Raw genomic sequence first — 17,881 nt, 5'->3', positions numbered from 1 at the left:
CATAATGGTACTTCCTGAAATATGCATTCTTCAATCATGTTTGCTTTGAATATGTAGAAATCTATAGTGTCACCTTCGCTTTCTGCAGGACTTTGCCCTTGGTGGCCATGATGGAGGCGGGTCTGTTCTTTAGCGCAGAGGCAGAGTTGACGGGGGAGGCTGGGTCTGCGCTGACGCTGCTGTTGTAGGGTTGGGATGATGACGTTGATGATGATGATGATGATGATGAGGACGTCTGGGGAGCAGGCAAGGTTGCTGCTTTAGGCTGAGGGTAAAACGGTAGAGAGGGTAGTTAGGGAGTGAAGAGAGCGGAAGTCTTTGATGTCAAATAATTCATATAAATCAATTTAAAGTACACTAACCGTGGGCGTGTCCTGGAGGCTGCTGTCCAGTGTGGTTCCCAGTGTGAAAGGCCCCGACTCCACCTTCTTCAGACTTTCCTTCACCTCCATCAACCGCAGCTCTACCTCCACCCTGCGGCGCTCCGCATCCTTACACGCCTCCTCCTTCTGCTTCAAACGGGCTTCTAAGGAGGCCTGCTGCTTGGGGTCTGAGGATAACACACAGCTGTCAAGTCACACACATCACTGTAAAACCTTCAGTAGTAGTAACAGGAAGTGCAGATGTACCTTGGCAGGCGCTGAGCTCCTCTTTGGTTTCCCTCCTCTCCTTCTTCAGGTTTGCCAGACTGCTCCTCATCTCCTCCCGGTCTCTCTCCAGACAGTCGCGCTCATCGATGTAGCGCCGCACGTCTGCCTCTGTGCGGTTCTTGCCCAGTTTCCCTTCGACTGCACCGGGACACCCTGGGAATTTAAAGATTGAAATGTTTTTAGCTCGTATACAAGTAAAAACATCCAGTATTTATCTTGAAATTTGCACAAGAATGCGAAGAGAAAAAAAAAAAAAAAGATGCATTCATTAGCCACTGTGAAGATGTGCCTTTGACTGTAGAGGATGCAGATTTTCACTAGAGGGAGCCATGGTAATGTAAGATTACAGAGAAAGGGAAGCAAGGAAAACAATAATAGCTACATTTACTCACTGAAATTTAATTATTTTAAGACCATTTTCCGCTTAAAGGTCCCATATTGTAAAAAAGTGACATTTTCATGGCTTTTATATTATAAAGCAGGTTTAAGTTCTATATAAATACTGTGAAAGTATCGAAACGCTCAATCCACAGAGAAACACACACAGCCCGTATTCAGAGACTGTGCATTTGAAACAAGCCGTCAGGATTTCTGTCCATTTGTGATGTCACAAATCTACAATATTTAGACCATTACAAGGTTTTAAACGTAAACATTCTAAATGGGTCCCAGTTTATTTCCTTTTGCAGTGGATGTGAATGACATCAGCTGACAGGGCGTAAACATGGACCCGAGCTGTTGCCTAGCAACGCAATTCTGTTGCAATTCCATTGAAATGCACTAAAACGGAGCGTTTCAGACAGAGGGTAAATACAGGTATATTCAAGCAGACAGTATGAGGAAAATATAGTTTTTTTTTAAACATTAAAGTATATAAACATGTTCTAGTAGAAACCCAAAATACATGTAAGAACCTGAAAATGTGCACGATATGGGACCTTTAATGTTGAAAATGTGCTTCCCAGATATCTTAAAAGTGTGTGCAAACCCACGTTTTTTTGTCCTCACCTATGGTATGTGCTTTGGGCCGCAGGGGTCGAGGACTTTGAGGGAGCCCAGCAGAAACAGCGGGGCCTTTATGGATCTGAACCCCGGGGGAGTTGAAGGCCTGTGGGATCCCCAGACTGGTCCTCTTGGGGGTCTCCTGGCTTTGGGATGAGGTCTTGACTGGTTGAGTTTGTGGCTGCGGCGGAGTGGGAGTCGGGGGGCGCTCTTGTTCTGGTTTGCTGGAGGTCGAACTTGTTCCGTTTAACACAGGTGTTGACTCCGGCTCAGTACGGTTAGTTATAATGACCTGGAAATTAGTGTATAAAATATAGAATTAAAGCACAGAATATAATGTAGAAATGTCGTGCAAGTAGTCAGTAACCGACCTCTTTCATTTGAGATGAGGCGTCCTTCTGGTCCTCCGCTGGGACTGGGGAATGTCCAGAAGTTTCTTTGGCAGGGGGGGGTTTACCCCCACAGGACGTATGGAGGAAGGAGCGTACGGGGACCAGGTCCAGGTAAATCCTGTTATCAGGGTCCTGTTCTGTTCCCGCTGAGTCAATGGTGTCCTCTGGCGCGCATGTTTCATTATGTTCCTGAGGATTGTTGTCCTCGCTGTCTGGCAGGCCGCTCTCTTCAGCATCCTGTGTTACATGGGGAGTAGGAAGTTAGTTAATGGTGAAGACATGGAAAGTGGCCAGATGTAAAAATGAAACTGAAATTGAAAATTGATTAGAAAACAAAACAGAGCAGAGAGGGCTGCAGGTTTTTATTCCAAAAAACCAAACACTGCACCAAATGATTTCACTGATGATTTACTTTCTATTTGAACGAGTGCCTCACCAATCAACATGGATGTTGAAATAAGGAAATGCATGTTTTCTGACGAGTGTGCACATGATGCCTGAAAAATCAGGTATCCCATCAAACATGTTCTGCTTTTTTAATCATTAATTTATTAAATCTGATATCTTTATTTCCTTGTTAACGGTAGTCATAATAAAGAAAACAGAATATTTTCTGACACTAACGTATTTCATTATGCGTATTTGTGGATATTAGAAGCTGAAACAATTGATTCCACTATTAGTCAAATTTATTTGCAGCTATTTTGATAATCAGTCAGTTTTGAGGTAATTTTTTCTGCAAAAATTCACAGAATATTTTATGATTTATGGATAAACATATACTACAAAATTTAAAGGTGCTAAATGCAAGATTGGGAGCATATCTGATAGCAGCTGATAACGCCGTCCTGACCGACGCTGTTATCAGCTGTAACCTCCATATGAGAGCAGTGCAGAGCGGCGGCCTTGAGCTAGCCAGTGGGGCACGCTTACATGCACAAACGTGCACTAAAGGGCACGCACGGCCGGCTATATTGCTGCTATATTAATGCTCTGGATATCGCAAAGAGAACAGTTAACAACTGATTTTTTCCAAAACTAAACAGATGTACAGGAATAACGGTACAGATATTGAAAGAACATCAAGTGTCTCAGTTTGTTTGGTTGTAGATAACATACCTCTGGATCAGCTAAGGACGCCACATCATCATACAGCTCATCAGAGTTGTGAGAGATGGAGGGCAGGGTGTCTATGTAGGCGTTTGGCTCTGAATACCTCCTCTGCATCAAGCTGGAGAGACACACAAACACACAGAGAGGTCCCGCTTGAATATCGTGCCAAAGTATGCATAAAGCGGTGGGACCAGCGTCCCTTTTTAAAGTGGAACAGAAGCGAGGAGGATCTTACTATAAGGAAGTCTTGGCAGCGTTGACGATGCTGGAGATCCTCTCGGAGTTGACGTAGTCGTACGCCAGCTCCTCGGGGTCCGTCTTGCTCCCCGTCTGCGACAGCAGAAGACCCAGCCAGTGGCCCATGTCTGCGGACGTCTTAGCCTGAGAGACGAGTGGAAAAGATCAAATTAAAGTGCATTCAGTACATACCATGTGCTTGCAACATCGTGAGTTTATGTCGCATACCATCTGTCACTTTGTATTAATAAAATAGCATAGGTTCCCAGCAGTATTTCAATATGCAAAAAGCTTGTCTAATATCCTCAGCTGAGCAGCAGTTCTACTCATCTACAAAGCAATAGCAATTTGCAGTTTTGTGACAATATGTTTTGCCATCGGAGAATATAAAAACTATAAAGCAGCTCTAAATTACACCCATAACAAGACGCAACATGTTCACAGCCTGTTATTATTTTGGGAGATTCAAACATCTAATAGGACTGCATGATGCATGATGGTTTGGCACATATTTTTCTTATGAATTAAAACAGGTGATGTGTTTGTTTTGGTAAATACGAGACCGGGGGGAACCATAAATGTGTCAGAGAGCCCTCAAGACTAAACATTAGATTCCATGGCTTATGACCAAATATGCACTGTAGCAGGGTGGTACTGGAAACCTAATGGAAAAGGGAGGCGAAGCATTAGTCCCCAAAATCCCAGTACATCCACACCCTTTACACACACACACACACAAACACATATGCAGACCACCCTTGTGTGCACACATACAGTATATTACAAAGTTTGATGTCAGCAGAAAGAGATTTCCAAATGAGGACATGTTTCCTATACGTAGCTGTACACCGTTTCTCTTTCTGAGACATGCTGGGTTTTTTTTTTTTTCACCAGATATGTTAGACTTGTGGTTATTTTTCAGATCAGCAGCGACCCGTCCTCTCATCTGAGGACAGGAAACGCGCAGTAGACCGTCGGTCTAGCTTTTAACCCACCAGATATGTCTGACACCCCAAACCAAGACGTCAGGGTGTCAAGCCATTTTATTCAGATCCGAAACCTTCGCAGGGATGTTGCAAAGCAGAAAGAAAAGACACTGTTTCGTTGTCTACCTCAAGGGTTGCCAGCTGTGTGCCGTCAATGTCGATCCTAAAGGAGTACAGGTGCTCGGGGCTGGGGTCGGGGAGCACGCTGCAGCCCCCCAGGGTCACGGCTGGTTGGCTCACTTTGTTTTTGCCCTTGTCCTGGTAAAACCATAGCTGTCCGTTCTTTATGAGACACCAGCAGGTTCGCCATTGGCTGTTCACCAACACGTTGAGGTAGCCTGACAGAGGAAAGAGGAGGTTAACCTGTAATGTATTGCTTTATGTTGCCTTAAATAGTTCATGTCCATTAGACCTCACCAATGGTTATCTGCCTTTGTTTAATATCATAAATAGGCCTGTCACGATAATTACGTTATCGGCTTATCGTACGATATATAGACATGACCTCGACCACTTTTGCTGACCCTTGATATATTGTGTTTATATGCGTGTTTTTTTACGTAAGAATGTCACCGACATTTTAACCAATATGCTAAAAATAAACAGCAGGGTTTTAACTACCATTGGGTATCACACAGTCCATTTTATTTACTTTATTTTATTTTGGTTGTGTGGTTTTATTTTATTTATGTTTTATTTATTTAGAATATTTTTTATATTTTTTTCACATTCCAATGTCTGAGTATTGTTAAGAATCACAAGTTCATTGCTCTTTGAAAGGGTGTTCTTGCATTTATGTGCCATTATATTATCATTATATCAGTGCAGTGACATAAAATGTACAATAATACAGTAACATTTACAACTAGAAGTGCACTCGGAGAGCGCAGACCTCCGCCAAGGCAAGTTTCATGTACGTCGCTGAAATGTTCTCTGTGTTGAACTATTTCATTCTAAGCTGTAGAGGCCAATTCTTCAGATAGAATGTAAAGTGCTGCGGACCCCAACATTTTGTTATAAGAGTGTCTAATTATGGCTATTTTGTAAATCAGAAGTCTACATATGGGAAAATATTGACAGTCTGTTATAAAATAACTACACGTACAGACCTTCACCAGACTGAATACCACCCAGATAGGGCTGCAGGACAGAAAGTAATTGTGTCAAATGATACGAAACTGCACCTGAGTGACAATCAGTACATGCTTTGGGATTTTATAATCTGGCACGACATGTACAGTAGATCTCCGCTCACCTGAGGTGTTCACACATTTCTCTGGGCTCTCCAACGAGGAGGGTTTTTTCTTGCCGATGTTCATGAGGTTGCTGAACTTCAAACCTGCACCGTATTTTTTCTTCACTGTGGAGGGGGAAGAGACACGATTTTTTAAAAACATATTTTGGACTGACTCAAGTCTGCATAGAAACTGAAAAATAAAAAAAAGTCTTACCATCTTTGATTTCGGGAGTCTCAGCATGGCTGTCGGTGCTGCTGCCGCTCTCTGAAGCCACTGAGTATCTCTCACTCAGTTCTCCCTGAGAGGTCACAGGTCAACAATGTAGTTATTTAGTTGGCATGTTCATCAGAAATACAATAATATGACAAAAACTAAAACTGTTACTGAGCCCTGTGGTTTAAGTAGAGCCAATCAAAAGCTCCTCAGACCTCTTCCAGAGGTTATCTGATCATAGAACGACAGGTAATCTAAAGCACAAAGTAAGTGTACCTTTGTACAAATGAGCCTTGGGGAGTCGGACGCAGAGTGTTGGGCGTCACAGTTTTCAGCCGGCTTGGGACTGATCTCCTGAATCACCTAATGAACAAGAGGTTGATAAGTGTCAACATATTCAGATCTTTTATTAAAGGTCCCATATCATGCTCATTTTCAGGTTCATACTTGTATTTTGTGTTTCTACTAGAACATGTTTACATGCTGTAATGTTCCAAAAAACTTTTTTTTCCCTCATACTGTCGGCTTGAATATGCCTGTATTTACCCTCTGTCTTAAACGCTCCGTTTTAGCACATTTGGACGGAATTGCAACTGAATTGCAACAGAATTGCGTTGCTAGGCAACAGCTTGGGTCCATGTGTACTTCCTGTCAGCTGATGTCATTCACATGAATTGCAACCAGGAATAAACTTGGACACATTTAGAATGTTTACGTTTAAAATTGTGTCAAGGGTCTAAATATTGTATATTTGTGACAGGGCAGAAATCGCGACAGCTTGTTTCAAATGCAGAGTTTCTGAATACGGCCTGTGTGTGTTTTTCTGTGGATTGAGTGTTTCGATACTTTCACAGTATTTATATAGGACTTAAGCCTGTTTTATAATAAAAAAACATGAAAATCTCCCTTTTTTATAATATGGGACCTTTAAATTCATCATCAAAATTGCAGAATTAACTTAAAAGCAGATTGTAAAATAATACTGTCCCACACAGTTTTTCAAATCTTACCCTGAGCCACTGCTCCGTCTGCTCCTTGCTCTGTAGGCCCAGCACGATGGCCTCCCCTCCCACCGGGATGACCTTCAGTTTGTGCTCTTTCCTCTTCAGCTGCTTCTCCTTGTAGACCACACTGCAGCCCAGCAGACTCACGTCCAGCAGAGGCGTCTGCTCCTTGGAGCTCTTATAGCACTGAGAGAGAGGCAGAGATAACACTTGGACTTAACTTTCTGATTGTACAAAGAGAGGCTGACTGCAGCCACAAGGTGAACAGCTTAACATATGTAGCTACAGGCAAGATACTATCTGTGTTGTTTTTAAAAAAGAGCTCATAATCCCTTAATGATTTGGCACAATAGAAAGACAGTGAACTTGAACAAGGTCAAATGAGTCCAACCATGTGGTTTTCTATTGTGATGCATTCAGGGTCTGTAAAAAATTTACACATCCGTGCATTGCATGAGTCAGAGCTGAATGGTTTCAAGGACCACACTTAGCTGATTACACACTAAACCAGTGTGAAATCAGCTACTGTGTAATCGATTACTCAAAGGTTTTTTGATGATGGGGAAACAAAGCAAGTAAATAAGTTTTAAATAAGTCACACTTTTCCTGGTTTTATACTTTTTAAACCACTGAGGTCAATCCAGTCTAATCCTTTTTTCACACCAGACATTTGACATGTAAAAGCAAAACCACAGGTGTGGTTAATAACATTGAAAGAAAATTCAACATTATGGGAAAATACGCTGATGCGCTTTATTTCCAAGAAAAAAATAATACCGCTTTGTGTATTTAGAGGTGTGTTGTTACAATTCCAGCTAAGTCTCAGTGAGTTTTAAATATATATTTGATCTTTTTTTTCCGTGTTGAGTTACATTGTACTGTTGTAATAAACAAACATTAGCCTCCATAAAAATCCTCTGTGCTCATGACCTTAATTGTTTCACACCAAACCTCACCGGGGCTTTAATTCAGATTTTTTTACCCACCAGCAGGCGATGGTCTTTGATGACACAGAGCTGTTTGGCCCACTGGCCCAGCCACTTCTTCCTCCACAGGAAGGCACAGATCCGAGCATCCTTCATGAGCTCGATAGACGAATCCGCTGACGGCCACTGGTGCTGCGCTGACGGCGACTTTCCTCTGGTCACTTCCTCCTCGTCGTAGGACTCGTACGAACTGCTAACTGCTTCCCCATCATCTAAGAAACAAAAACAAATCAGAGATAAGAAGCTAAAACAATAAGCAAAGTCACACTGGGGTTAATGAAAAGGCATGAGTGGCAATGATCTTGATGACCTCCTTCAATGGAAGAGGATTTCCTTGCAACAGCCAGGCTGCAAATAAGCTGTTAAAGTATTGATGAACGCTGGTGACAGGAAAAAGATAAGATGAAAGACAAAACAACAAATGGAGGAAATTGATAAAATGGGACTGATTAATGACTGCTGTCACACAAGTCTCAACATGACGTTGATTCTCTACATGCAAAGACGCCGGTCATGCTGGACAATAAGGACTGAGGGCATGCTGCATTGGCCCGTGCAACATGCGCATCCAGTGACAGAAAGGTAGCTACCCCTGTTGATAACGGCATAGACCACACTATCAGAGCTGTGCACTCGCATCCAGGGCCCTGAGAGGAGACCAAAACAGTCCAGATCTACACAGCAATCGAAGAAAACGGGAAGAAGAAGAAGAAGAAAGCAGCAAGATTGGGGAAAAAATCCAAAGGAAATCTGCCTTTAAACGTATTTATAGAGAAAATAAATATAAAAGAAAGCCATAATATATCAAAACTTGCCAATAATTAAAAGTTTTGTTCATTGCTCACATCTGTGATGGTGAGATGAGGTTGTGTGAACAATAACATGCCTCCTTCTAGCCAATCAACGACTCCACGGCTGTGGTATAATGATATTTAATGCAGCAATCTGCAGAAATACCTGAAGTATTTTAGCTCTCAGCATTACACAGAAAGTCACCACGCGTCTCGCTGTGTCACATATGAGCAATTAAAGTAACTAATCTACCACAGCCCAACATACTACTGCAGCGTCTTATAGAGTGTGGTCTGTCATGCTGTGTCTTGGTGCATCATAACAGCTTTTGTCTTGCAGTGCATGAAACCGCTTCCTCAGAAAAAAACGACATTTTCTTTTTTTGTTGAATTGAATATGTACGTAAGCAAGTGTCACCTTTGTGTCAGGCTGTTTCCATTATGGTTAACAGCTAACAGAGATTAAGGTTTTTCTAAAGAACAAGACAGGGCTGGTTTGAGTTTATAACATACGCAACCCATGTGTGGTTTGGGGTTGGAAATACAGCCAGAACATATATGAACAGCATCTTGTTTATCAAGGTTTACCGGTAATGACTTCACAATGGTGAGCTACCAGTATTTCCATAATGAAGCGGCCTCAAATGATGTCCAAACAATCTTTCATGGTCCAATATTAAAATATTCTAAGATATAGAAACAGGTATAGTGGAGCGGATAGCAGAAACATTGTGCAAATCTGCCTGATAGGTCATTAGAAAATCCAAGATGAAGGCCATTTTTTCAAGTTTGGTCACCAAAAGTTGTTTTTTTTTTCCATAGAAATGTGTATAGATGATTGATTTGAATGATATCATTGTTGGAAATTAACTTTTTTGTCCACCTGCCACTGGATTCCAAAATCTACCAGCCATCTACCAGTTTTTTTTGGGCTAGTGAGTGAAGCAAATCTAGCAGCCACTTGCATATTTTACCAGCATTTGGCTGGTGGCTGGTACTAAGTAATTTCCAACCCTGGATCTCGGTGTCGATTCCTATATGTTTTCAAGCCTGCTGGAGCAGATTTTGCTGATTTTACACACATTTCTATGAACAAAAATCAACTTCGGGAGGCCAATTTGGCCAATCGGGCAGATTTGATCAGAAACATCTGGAGACAACAACAACCAAAGTTCATGCTCGTATCGTGATTTGCATGATTCCTCTCCAAGAAGTTATCCGCCCCAAGAAGAAATATAAGAAACAAAGCACCGGCACTCACAGATAAAGGATCTTCTTATTTATTGTGGGCAAAAAAATATAACATTGAAGCAGAGCTCTTACCGTTGAACGCTTCCTCATAGGGCTGAGCCTCCTCGTAGTAACTCTCTGAAGAGTCTATACAGGCTGGAGCAGGGACTCCTGGTAAGGGGAACGGCTCCCGACCCACCACACCCTGACAGATGAGAGACGGATGAGAGAGGAGGATGAGGGAATATAACATGTAACGTTTTTATTTCAGTGTTATCCTCTATATAAGTATGTTCAATGGATGCCCTGAAGAGGAAAATGTCCAGGTTAACAACAATACATTCACACACATTCACACGCACATTATCAACATGCGTTCTCCCCCCAGGCCGAAAACATGTGGCTAATCCAGCTGTCACTTCAGGAGTAAGTAGGGAATTCCTCATGTAACCAATCCTCGTCTGACCCTGTGCACTAGAGAGTTACATGCTCGCCTTCAGGGGGAAGAGTGTATAACGTGTGTTTGAGCGTTGGAAAAGAAAAGGGAGAGCATGTATTTTAATGTGTGTGTGTGTGGGCCCTGTGGCTTTCCTGAAATCAATCAGCAGTCTGGCTTCACTTCTGTCTTTCTTCTCATCTCCTGTGTGGTAAAGACGGTCTGTCTGCCCCTTCCCATGCTGCTGGAAACCACCAGACTCTCTGCTGCTTGGCTACTCCACTGAGTCTCAATTCATTTAGAATATCTCCATTAGTTCTACACTCAACTGAAGTCAGTTAATATACGCTGCTACATGATCCAACATCTGTCATCACTTTTTCTTATTGAGCTTTTTCTTAAGGATTGAATACACCCTTTAAACTGTTAAACAAGTTGTGTGTTTGAATCCAGTTTTGTCGAATGTGAATGTTAAAAATGTAAAAATACGTTTTCTCAGCATATAGCCTCAGCAGCATTAAGTCAAAATGTACGTTTTCGCTGCTCTAGTCATCTCCTCTCTCAAGCTGCTTGAGCTTCCTCCACCGGGGCGCTGTGGGCGCACCTCCCAAACTTAGTGTAATCTCACAGGAACAAATGGCGTGGAGGTCTCTTGCTTTGTCGCGGATGAAAGAGGGGGAACCGAAGATGACACACACATACATTTTAAGCACGACCTGGAAGGATTTATTCAGCGATCGGCGATAAAGGTCATCGTTAATGTACGGAATATAGTTAGTGTACGTTACTTATAACATTGAATCTAATATGAAAAGTATTTAACATGCGTATATGTCTTCATAACACGTGCATCAAGCAAAGTTGTGATTTATCAAATGTATATCTCTTACAAATGGCAGGTTTACCTATTCAAGATAATATAAGGTGATGTGGAAATGGCGGTAAAAATGTTCAGTAAAGCACAAATTCTCTCTTCTTACGATTTATAGATGAGACCTATTGTGAATTGGGTCGTTTTTAAAAAGCGGGTCCCCAAAAAATAGTTTGGGAAACACTGCTCTAGACTTTTAAACTACAATTTCCCTTTAAGGTTTGCTGATCTTCATCTTGTTGGGTTGCATAAATCCACACATCTGGCAATTTGCTGCAAATTCTGGAGAAATCCACATCAGATCCGGTCTCAGGGATACAGTCACAGTTATTTGGAAATTGTGAGATTGTGTCAATTATAAAACAACACATTTTTATTCTTTTCACCCCCCTGTTTGTGGGTTAGCTTACTTATGTTCCTGGTTTGAAGTTTATTAAATGTCAGACTGGAATTACATCATCAGGTGTTTATATTTAAGGCACTGAAAGCTCACTTTCTGACTAATACTTAAACAGTATGTTGAAACAGAAACTTCCCACCAGTTCTTCTTTATCTCCTCAACTTGCGACCAGATTTGCCTTGGTACATACCAGAACTATAGACTATAAATCTGTGTTCTTTCCAGTATAAAGAGAGAGACATCATGAAGAAAAGAGATGGATGATGTCCTTACTGAAAGGGTTCTTCTGAGGCCAAAGAAAAACGAAAATGAACTTGTTTCGGTGCGTATTCCCCTCTTACAGATTATTATGTAAATGATTTTTAACTATTCTGTTAATAACATGTAGGATAAGTCACCAGAGGACGCAGTTCATAGAAGTCTGATGTTACTGGATTTACTTTTCTAAAAGTTTTTTCTCATGCGACCTCTGTGAAACCCTTCGAGTTGAATGACAACAAGCGATTTCTTAACTACGTCTAATGTTTCCACCCACCGCTGATCTGAACACGCTGTCTGTATTCCTTCGTATTCATTTTTATTTCCCCCAAGGCTGTCACATTCTCTGCAAGATCACAGAAATGTGAAATATAAGCAGAGGAGCTGCATATATCATGTGCCTGAGGGAGGCCGGCTCGGTGGAAAAAGCATGAGTTGAACATCTTAAAGTATCTCGTAAGATCAGAGTTTGTTTAATTAAGGGTGGAGATCAGTTGGTCAAAACTTCTTCTCTTCAGTGTTACAGCAGCTATTCCCTTCCTGCAGTAGAACTCTGAAATCAACTTGATAGTGTTTTTTGTGTTACTCTCTGTGGCAGTATTAGAGTTACTGGTTCAGCTCAGATTTACAGACTGATAAAATACTAAAAAACAAATCTGTTTGTATAGAAATCATCATATCTGATGTGGGCTGTCAGAGACAGTAAACAGGGAATCCCCTGCTCGCGAGCTCTTTTCCCACCATGCCTAACGCATTTCCAGTAATACATAACAGATGCAGTAAGCTGTCATAATAACTGGCGTCATGTCACGGAGCGCATACAGTCATAGTGACGAAGACTTGCTTGTGTGATTAGCCCGCATGCCAGACAGCGTAGGAAAGGATCCACCAAGAACTGAGTGGGACGGAGATGCTATCACTGCGGTTTAAGGAGGGTAACATCAGTTATACATTATGGAGCTGCTGGAGATTTTTCATAAATGCACGTATCAGCAAATACAAATGTCAGAACGTAATATGAGTTACAGTTTTCTCTCTTCAAAATGATGCAATGACAAGCAAATATTTATAAAAAAAAAACGTAATGGGGCTAAAGTGTAAACTGAGAACTTATTTTTCTGGGTTAGAACAGACTTATCAAACACGTGTAACTAATAATAATAATAATGGCTGCATTACTTTTAGGTGTGCCGGTAACAAAACTTTAGGTTGCATCTGAAATTCCATACTAACATGCTATTTAGTACGCTAAAACAGTATGTGAGATTGTTTTAGTATGTCCAAAACCTTAGTATGAGTACGTGAATTGCATGCTATTTCAGGGGAAATATTACAGTATGCAAAGCTGGACACTACAGGGGCATAAATATCCCGACGTCAACGTTCATAGCAGATGTTAACGGACAGCTCTGTAACGTTAATAACGCTTCAATTTAAGTGTAATAAGATTTCACTATGCTAGGCGTGATATATATTTGAAATTATTTCAGACTTTGATTCTCACAAACCGTCGTTTTGGTCACATGAGGTTGGCACGGGTTACCATGGTTACACGTCTCCAGGATGCTCCCAGGAAGTGAAGACGTAAATTACTGCTCAGTGCCTCCGAAAAGATACATACTACTGTTTATTCACACAAAAGTATAGTACACATATTGAGTATGTAGTGCATAGTATGTGATTTCAGACGAAGTGCATACTGGCTCACTGGCACACCAACAGTTGGAAGTGGAACAGAGCCATCGTTAATTTTATCAGTCCCACCTGAATGTCTGCCATGAGAAAAGTCTATACTTTCACGTATTTGGCTCTAACTACTGTATTTACATCCAAGCAACATATCACCATCAGATGTTGGGATGTATAGATGAACCCTCTTAGCACCACCAAACAAAGAAGCCTACACAACCCAGCCCCATAAACACTGTAAATACGTTAAAGGGACAACAGTATGCTTAATTGGCTTTTCCAGACGGAGGCCTGGTCTATATAGAACAAGATGGACGATGCCACGAATCACAGAGTAACAGAGTGGAATTAAGCCAGTTTCACAATGAACAATAAATAAACAAGCCTTCAGATCAAGGGATCCAATAAAATATGTGTCACTGACACTCGCAGATTAATACTTTTTTATTTTTATTTATAGAGCACTTTTTTGATGATAAATTAGTTCATTTAAATAATAAACTATTGGAACTAAATTACAATAAAATATAAGGAATAGGATATGTTGTGTCATTTTGTGGTTTTGAAATGACCAAAAGCTAGACTTAATCTATCTGAATGAGTGATTTTTGACCCCAAAAGTAAGAGAAACAGCCTCAAAAGCTCAAGAGCTAACAGGAACTTCACAAGAAAAAGTGATTCCTCAGAGAAAAAGACTGTAAAGCATTAGTGCACACACACACACACACATACACAACAGCATTAACAGTGTAAGCTGCTCCACAGTGAAAAAACAGCAGTCCAGGCATCTGTTATTAATTAAAACAAAGAGCCAGGCATTCCTGAGCAGCAGCAGCAGCAGCAGCAGCCCCGAACGCCCACCCACCCCCTTATCTCTATCTTTTTCTCTCTCCACTTCACTCATCTCTAAAAAAACTAACTCTTGTTTAGGCCAAGGCTAAAGAGGAGTATACGGCGAGCCATTCCTCAGACCAGCTGGACTGATATTAAACCGAGAAAGGGGAAAAGGACATGCCAGGTGTGCGTCCGTAAGTCTCTCCCGGAAGACTCTGCAATCACTCCAGCTTTCTAAGAGTCACTTTAGTCCTTTCACTTCTCACACACACACACACACACACACACATCCTCACCACAGAAACATCGGGTAGAAGGAATGGATCGAGGAGTCAGAGCATAAATAACAAAGCAAGGAGAGGGGGCAGCGGAGGAGGAGGAGGAGGAATCGGGGTGTGGTGTGGAGGGGCTTTGAGTAAAGAGTGGGAAAAAGAGCCCAAAAACGAACAGTCAGAGGAACATGGAAAATCCCTGGTTCCCATGCCAAGAATCCGGCACAGCGAAAACACACACACTCACACACACACACACACACACACACACACACACACACACACACACACACACACACACACACACACTCACGCAGTGTATCCGAGAGCCTGCTGGGAGCTCAGAGGCAGAGGAGAAGGTAGTGATAAAAATAATCAGCTTTGGAAAAGGCAGATTCAGGAGAACTCTCTGGGCCTTTGCTGTCTTTCCACCACTTGAAACATCTTTTTCGGTTAAAAACACTAACGTAAAATGATTCTAATCATATTTGGAGCATGAATAAAAATGACAAAAAAAGCCAGCTGGGGAGGCAAAAAAAAAAAATCACATATTTTGCACATTATTTTGTCTTCTTGGGAATTTCTCCTCTAACCACCTCTATTTTGGTTTCCCCTCCATTTGTATGCTTACATGTTTACTGTATGCTATAAATAAAGATGTATAAAAAAATTGAAATAAACTGGATTTAAAGGGCCGGTAGATAATCATGAATAATTCAACAAATACGTATATGCTAGCCAATTATATCGCGGCTATGATAATCACCAGTTGCCGGCAGCCACATTACCGCTCAGTGTGCATGTCAACAGTTTCCCTTTTCCCTGCCTGACGCTTGCGAGCGGCACACAGCTGCTATCTATAGTGCAGCTCTATTTTCAGACCATGCAGACAGGACGCAATGGAAGCCTCGCAAACCTTTATTTACCGTCCAGTTGTGGGGAAAAAATGGCTAAGCTACACTCGAGTCACCCCGGCTGGCTGCATTGTCACTTGAGAGACTGTTTTAGGAAGAAAACAGACCCGGGGTTTAAGAGATCATGGAAGTTGCTGGAGGCCCGGGAGGCCTGGCAGAGAATGCGACCCCTCCTGATCCGGAGGACGGAGAGCGCCAGGCGGGCTTGGTGGTGAGAGTGAGGGTGGAGGAGAGCTGTTTCACCGTGGATCGGGCCTTGCTGGCGAGGTGCAGCAACTACTTCTGCGCCCTCTTTCACTCTGGGATGACAGAAAGCCTCCAGAATGAGCTCCACCTGAAGGGAGGAGTGCGTGCGAGGGGTTTCCTCATCGCCCTCGCCGTCTGCAGGGGAGAAATCCCCGCTATGAGTGACCCGGATGAGCTCGTAGAAGCCGTAGAGTGCGCTGCTTTCCTGCAGGTTGCATGTCTGGTGCAGCATCTCTGTGACATTATTGACTCAGACAACTGCCTCTTGCTTTATCACGCGGCCTCCATCTTCGGGGTGGATTCGCTCTTTCACAACGCCGCTCTTTTCCTTTGCGATGCTTTCGATGATTTGAAGGAAGCGGCAGAGAGTCTGATTCCTGAAGACCTTCTTCGATATTCTCAATCGTTGTGTCCTGCTGCTTATATTGCGATAGGCACACATTCGCCTTCGATGGAGCTGCTACACGACTCCTTCAGGGTTGTTTGCTACCTCGATGAAAAAGAGGGAGACTGGAAGCATCTGACAAACCTGCCGACTCTCTGCAGCACCTCCATGGCCGGAGTGGCGGTGCTTGACAACCGGTTGTACATCGTAGGGGGATCTTACGGTTACGGGAAGGACACAGTGGACAGCAGCTTCTGCTACAACCCCGACTCAGGCGTTTGGACCGCTCTTCCAGGTCCCCAGCAACTAAGATACGACTTCACCCTGCTGGGCCACGAGGGACGACTCTACGCCATCGGTGGCGAATTCCAAAAACGCACGATTTCCACGGCAGAGAGTTACGACGTCGAGAAAGGAGAGTGGACGTTTATACGACACGCACCGAGACCCGTGGCGTCCGCGGCTTGCGCCGTCGCGAGGCGGCGGATATTTGTTTGCTTCTGGAAACCGCCAGACACGACAGATATCTACGAATACATACCAGCGAAAGACGAGTGGAAACTCGCGACCACCATGATCAAACCTCAGAGCTACGGCCACTGCATGGTAGCCCACAGAGACAATTTATACGTGATGCGCAACGGGCCTCACGCCGACTTCCTGCGCTGTCTAATGGAGTGCTACAACATCACGACAGGCCAGTGGACGGCCCTGCCGGGACTCTACGTTAACAGCAAGGGGGCGCTTTTCTCCGCGATGATAAGGGGGGACTCTGCGTTCACGGTGAAGCACATGCTGACTCTCGAATACGCCATCGCTGGAGGTGGGTGGAAGCCGCGCAGGCAGATGAAGGGGTTTCCAAAGAGCGGCTCGCTGTGGACGTGTTTACTCAGGCTTCCCAAGACGGGACCAGTCATACCACAGCTGGATGCAGAAGGGGAAGAAGAAGAAATGTCTTTGCCAGACACATCTGAGGGATTTGTGGAACCGCAACTGTGAAATTACTGCTGCGAAACAATGTTTTGTTTTTTAGGGTTTCTAAGCTAGAGTCTAAAGATATAAAAAAAAAAAAACACTCATACTAAACGATTCTGATCGCATAGTGACGCAAATGTTCTTCGTTTCAATGCATTTCACTTTCACATGCGCTCACACACATGCTGACACTATGCATTTGTTCTGATTAGCAACAGCTGCTACTGTAGTTTATATTAGGGGAGGCCACTGTGCATGTGTGTGTGTGTAAAGTTCAAAGAGACTGACGGGATGTCCTAAACCTCTCATTCTCTATGTTTTTCCTGAAGTCACACTGGGCCAATTCAGGAGCCACCGGCCTCCCGGTCGACATAAAACACACCACAGCTCTCTCACACACTCTTGGACACTCACTTCCTCACAGGTTCGCTGCCCCGTGACTGATTAAATACCTGTTTCTGTGGGAGAATCCATTTCACGTAGCCTCAAGCTTGTGACTCTGAGGGTTGTGGGAAATGTTTCTGGCTTGTTTGACCACAGACTGTATTTCTTTTAGTGCATTAAAATTCCCTGGCAACATGTGATATCAATCCACTTTGTTTTAAATGCTTACGGTGCTTAGCGATAGTAATGTTCTTACTGTAACAATACACCAAACTACTGTCAATCTTTTGGGCTCCTTTTGCATACCGTTGAAAAATCATGATTTCCACTGAACTTTCCCATGTACTTTGTCGAGTTCAGCAGTCCTACTGGGGT

The 17,881-nt window shown here is 42.9% G+C and overlaps 2 protein-coding genes across 4 annotated transcripts in view; one reads left to right on the top strand and one right to left on the bottom strand.

The window, feature by feature from the left end:
* afap1l2 (actin filament associated protein 1-like 2) overlaps positions 1-17,881 on the bottom strand; it is a 42,590-nt gene that overhangs the window by 619 nt on the left and 24,090 nt on the right. The window contains exons 5-18 of one of the 3 annotated variants that reach the window (XM_074619224.1): positions 9,936-10,047; positions 7,822-8,033; positions 6,842-7,021; positions 6,108-6,194; positions 5,832-5,916; positions 5,636-5,740; positions 4,507-4,718; positions 3,393-3,538; positions 3,164-3,275; positions 2,024-2,281; positions 1,659-1,944; positions 630-803; positions 357-550; positions 74-265 (exon numbers count right to left, since the gene is read on the bottom strand). In XM_074619224.1, the coding sequence (XP_074475325.1) occupies positions 74-265; positions 357-550; positions 630-803; positions 1,659-1,944; positions 2,024-2,281; positions 3,164-3,275; positions 3,393-3,538; positions 4,507-4,718; positions 5,636-5,740; positions 5,832-5,916; positions 6,108-6,194; positions 6,842-7,021; positions 7,822-8,033; positions 9,936-10,047 (2,355 nt within the window). Of the gene's footprint in view, positions 1-73; positions 266-356; positions 551-629; positions 804-1,658; positions 1,945-2,023; positions 2,282-3,163; positions 3,276-3,392; positions 3,539-4,506; positions 4,719-5,635; positions 5,741-5,831; positions 5,917-6,107; positions 6,195-6,841; positions 7,022-7,821; positions 8,034-8,411; positions 8,513-9,935; positions 10,048-17,881 lie in introns of those variants that run through there. The other 2 variants (XM_074619225.1, XM_074619226.1) reach the window with 2 other exon arrangements.
* On the top strand, positions 15,392-17,793 carry LOC141758116 (kelch repeat and BTB domain-containing protein 13). The gene has a single exon (XM_074619230.1). The coding sequence runs from the start codon at positions 15,641-15,643 to the stop codon at positions 17,144-17,146; it is 1,506 nt and encodes a 501-aa protein (XP_074475331.1). The 5' UTR covers positions 15,392-15,640; the 3' UTR covers positions 17,147-17,793.

The sequence above is a fragment of the Sebastes fasciatus genome, chromosome 20, assembly GCF_043250625.1.
Source record: "Sebastes fasciatus isolate fSebFas1 chromosome 20, fSebFas1.pri, whole genome shotgun sequence".
Classification (NCBI taxonomy): domain Eukaryota; kingdom Metazoa; phylum Chordata; class Actinopteri; order Perciformes; family Sebastidae; genus Sebastes; species Sebastes fasciatus.
The sequence above is the reverse complement of the archived record's forward strand: the minus strand, read 5'-3'. Positions and strand labels throughout refer to the sequence as shown.

Bases quoted from the DNA above. Each gene is read 5' to 3' on its own strand.
- LOC141758116 (XM_074619230.1), top strand. From the start codon at position 15,641: ATGGAAGTTGCTGGAGGCCCGGGAGGCCTGGCAGAGAATGCGACCCCT.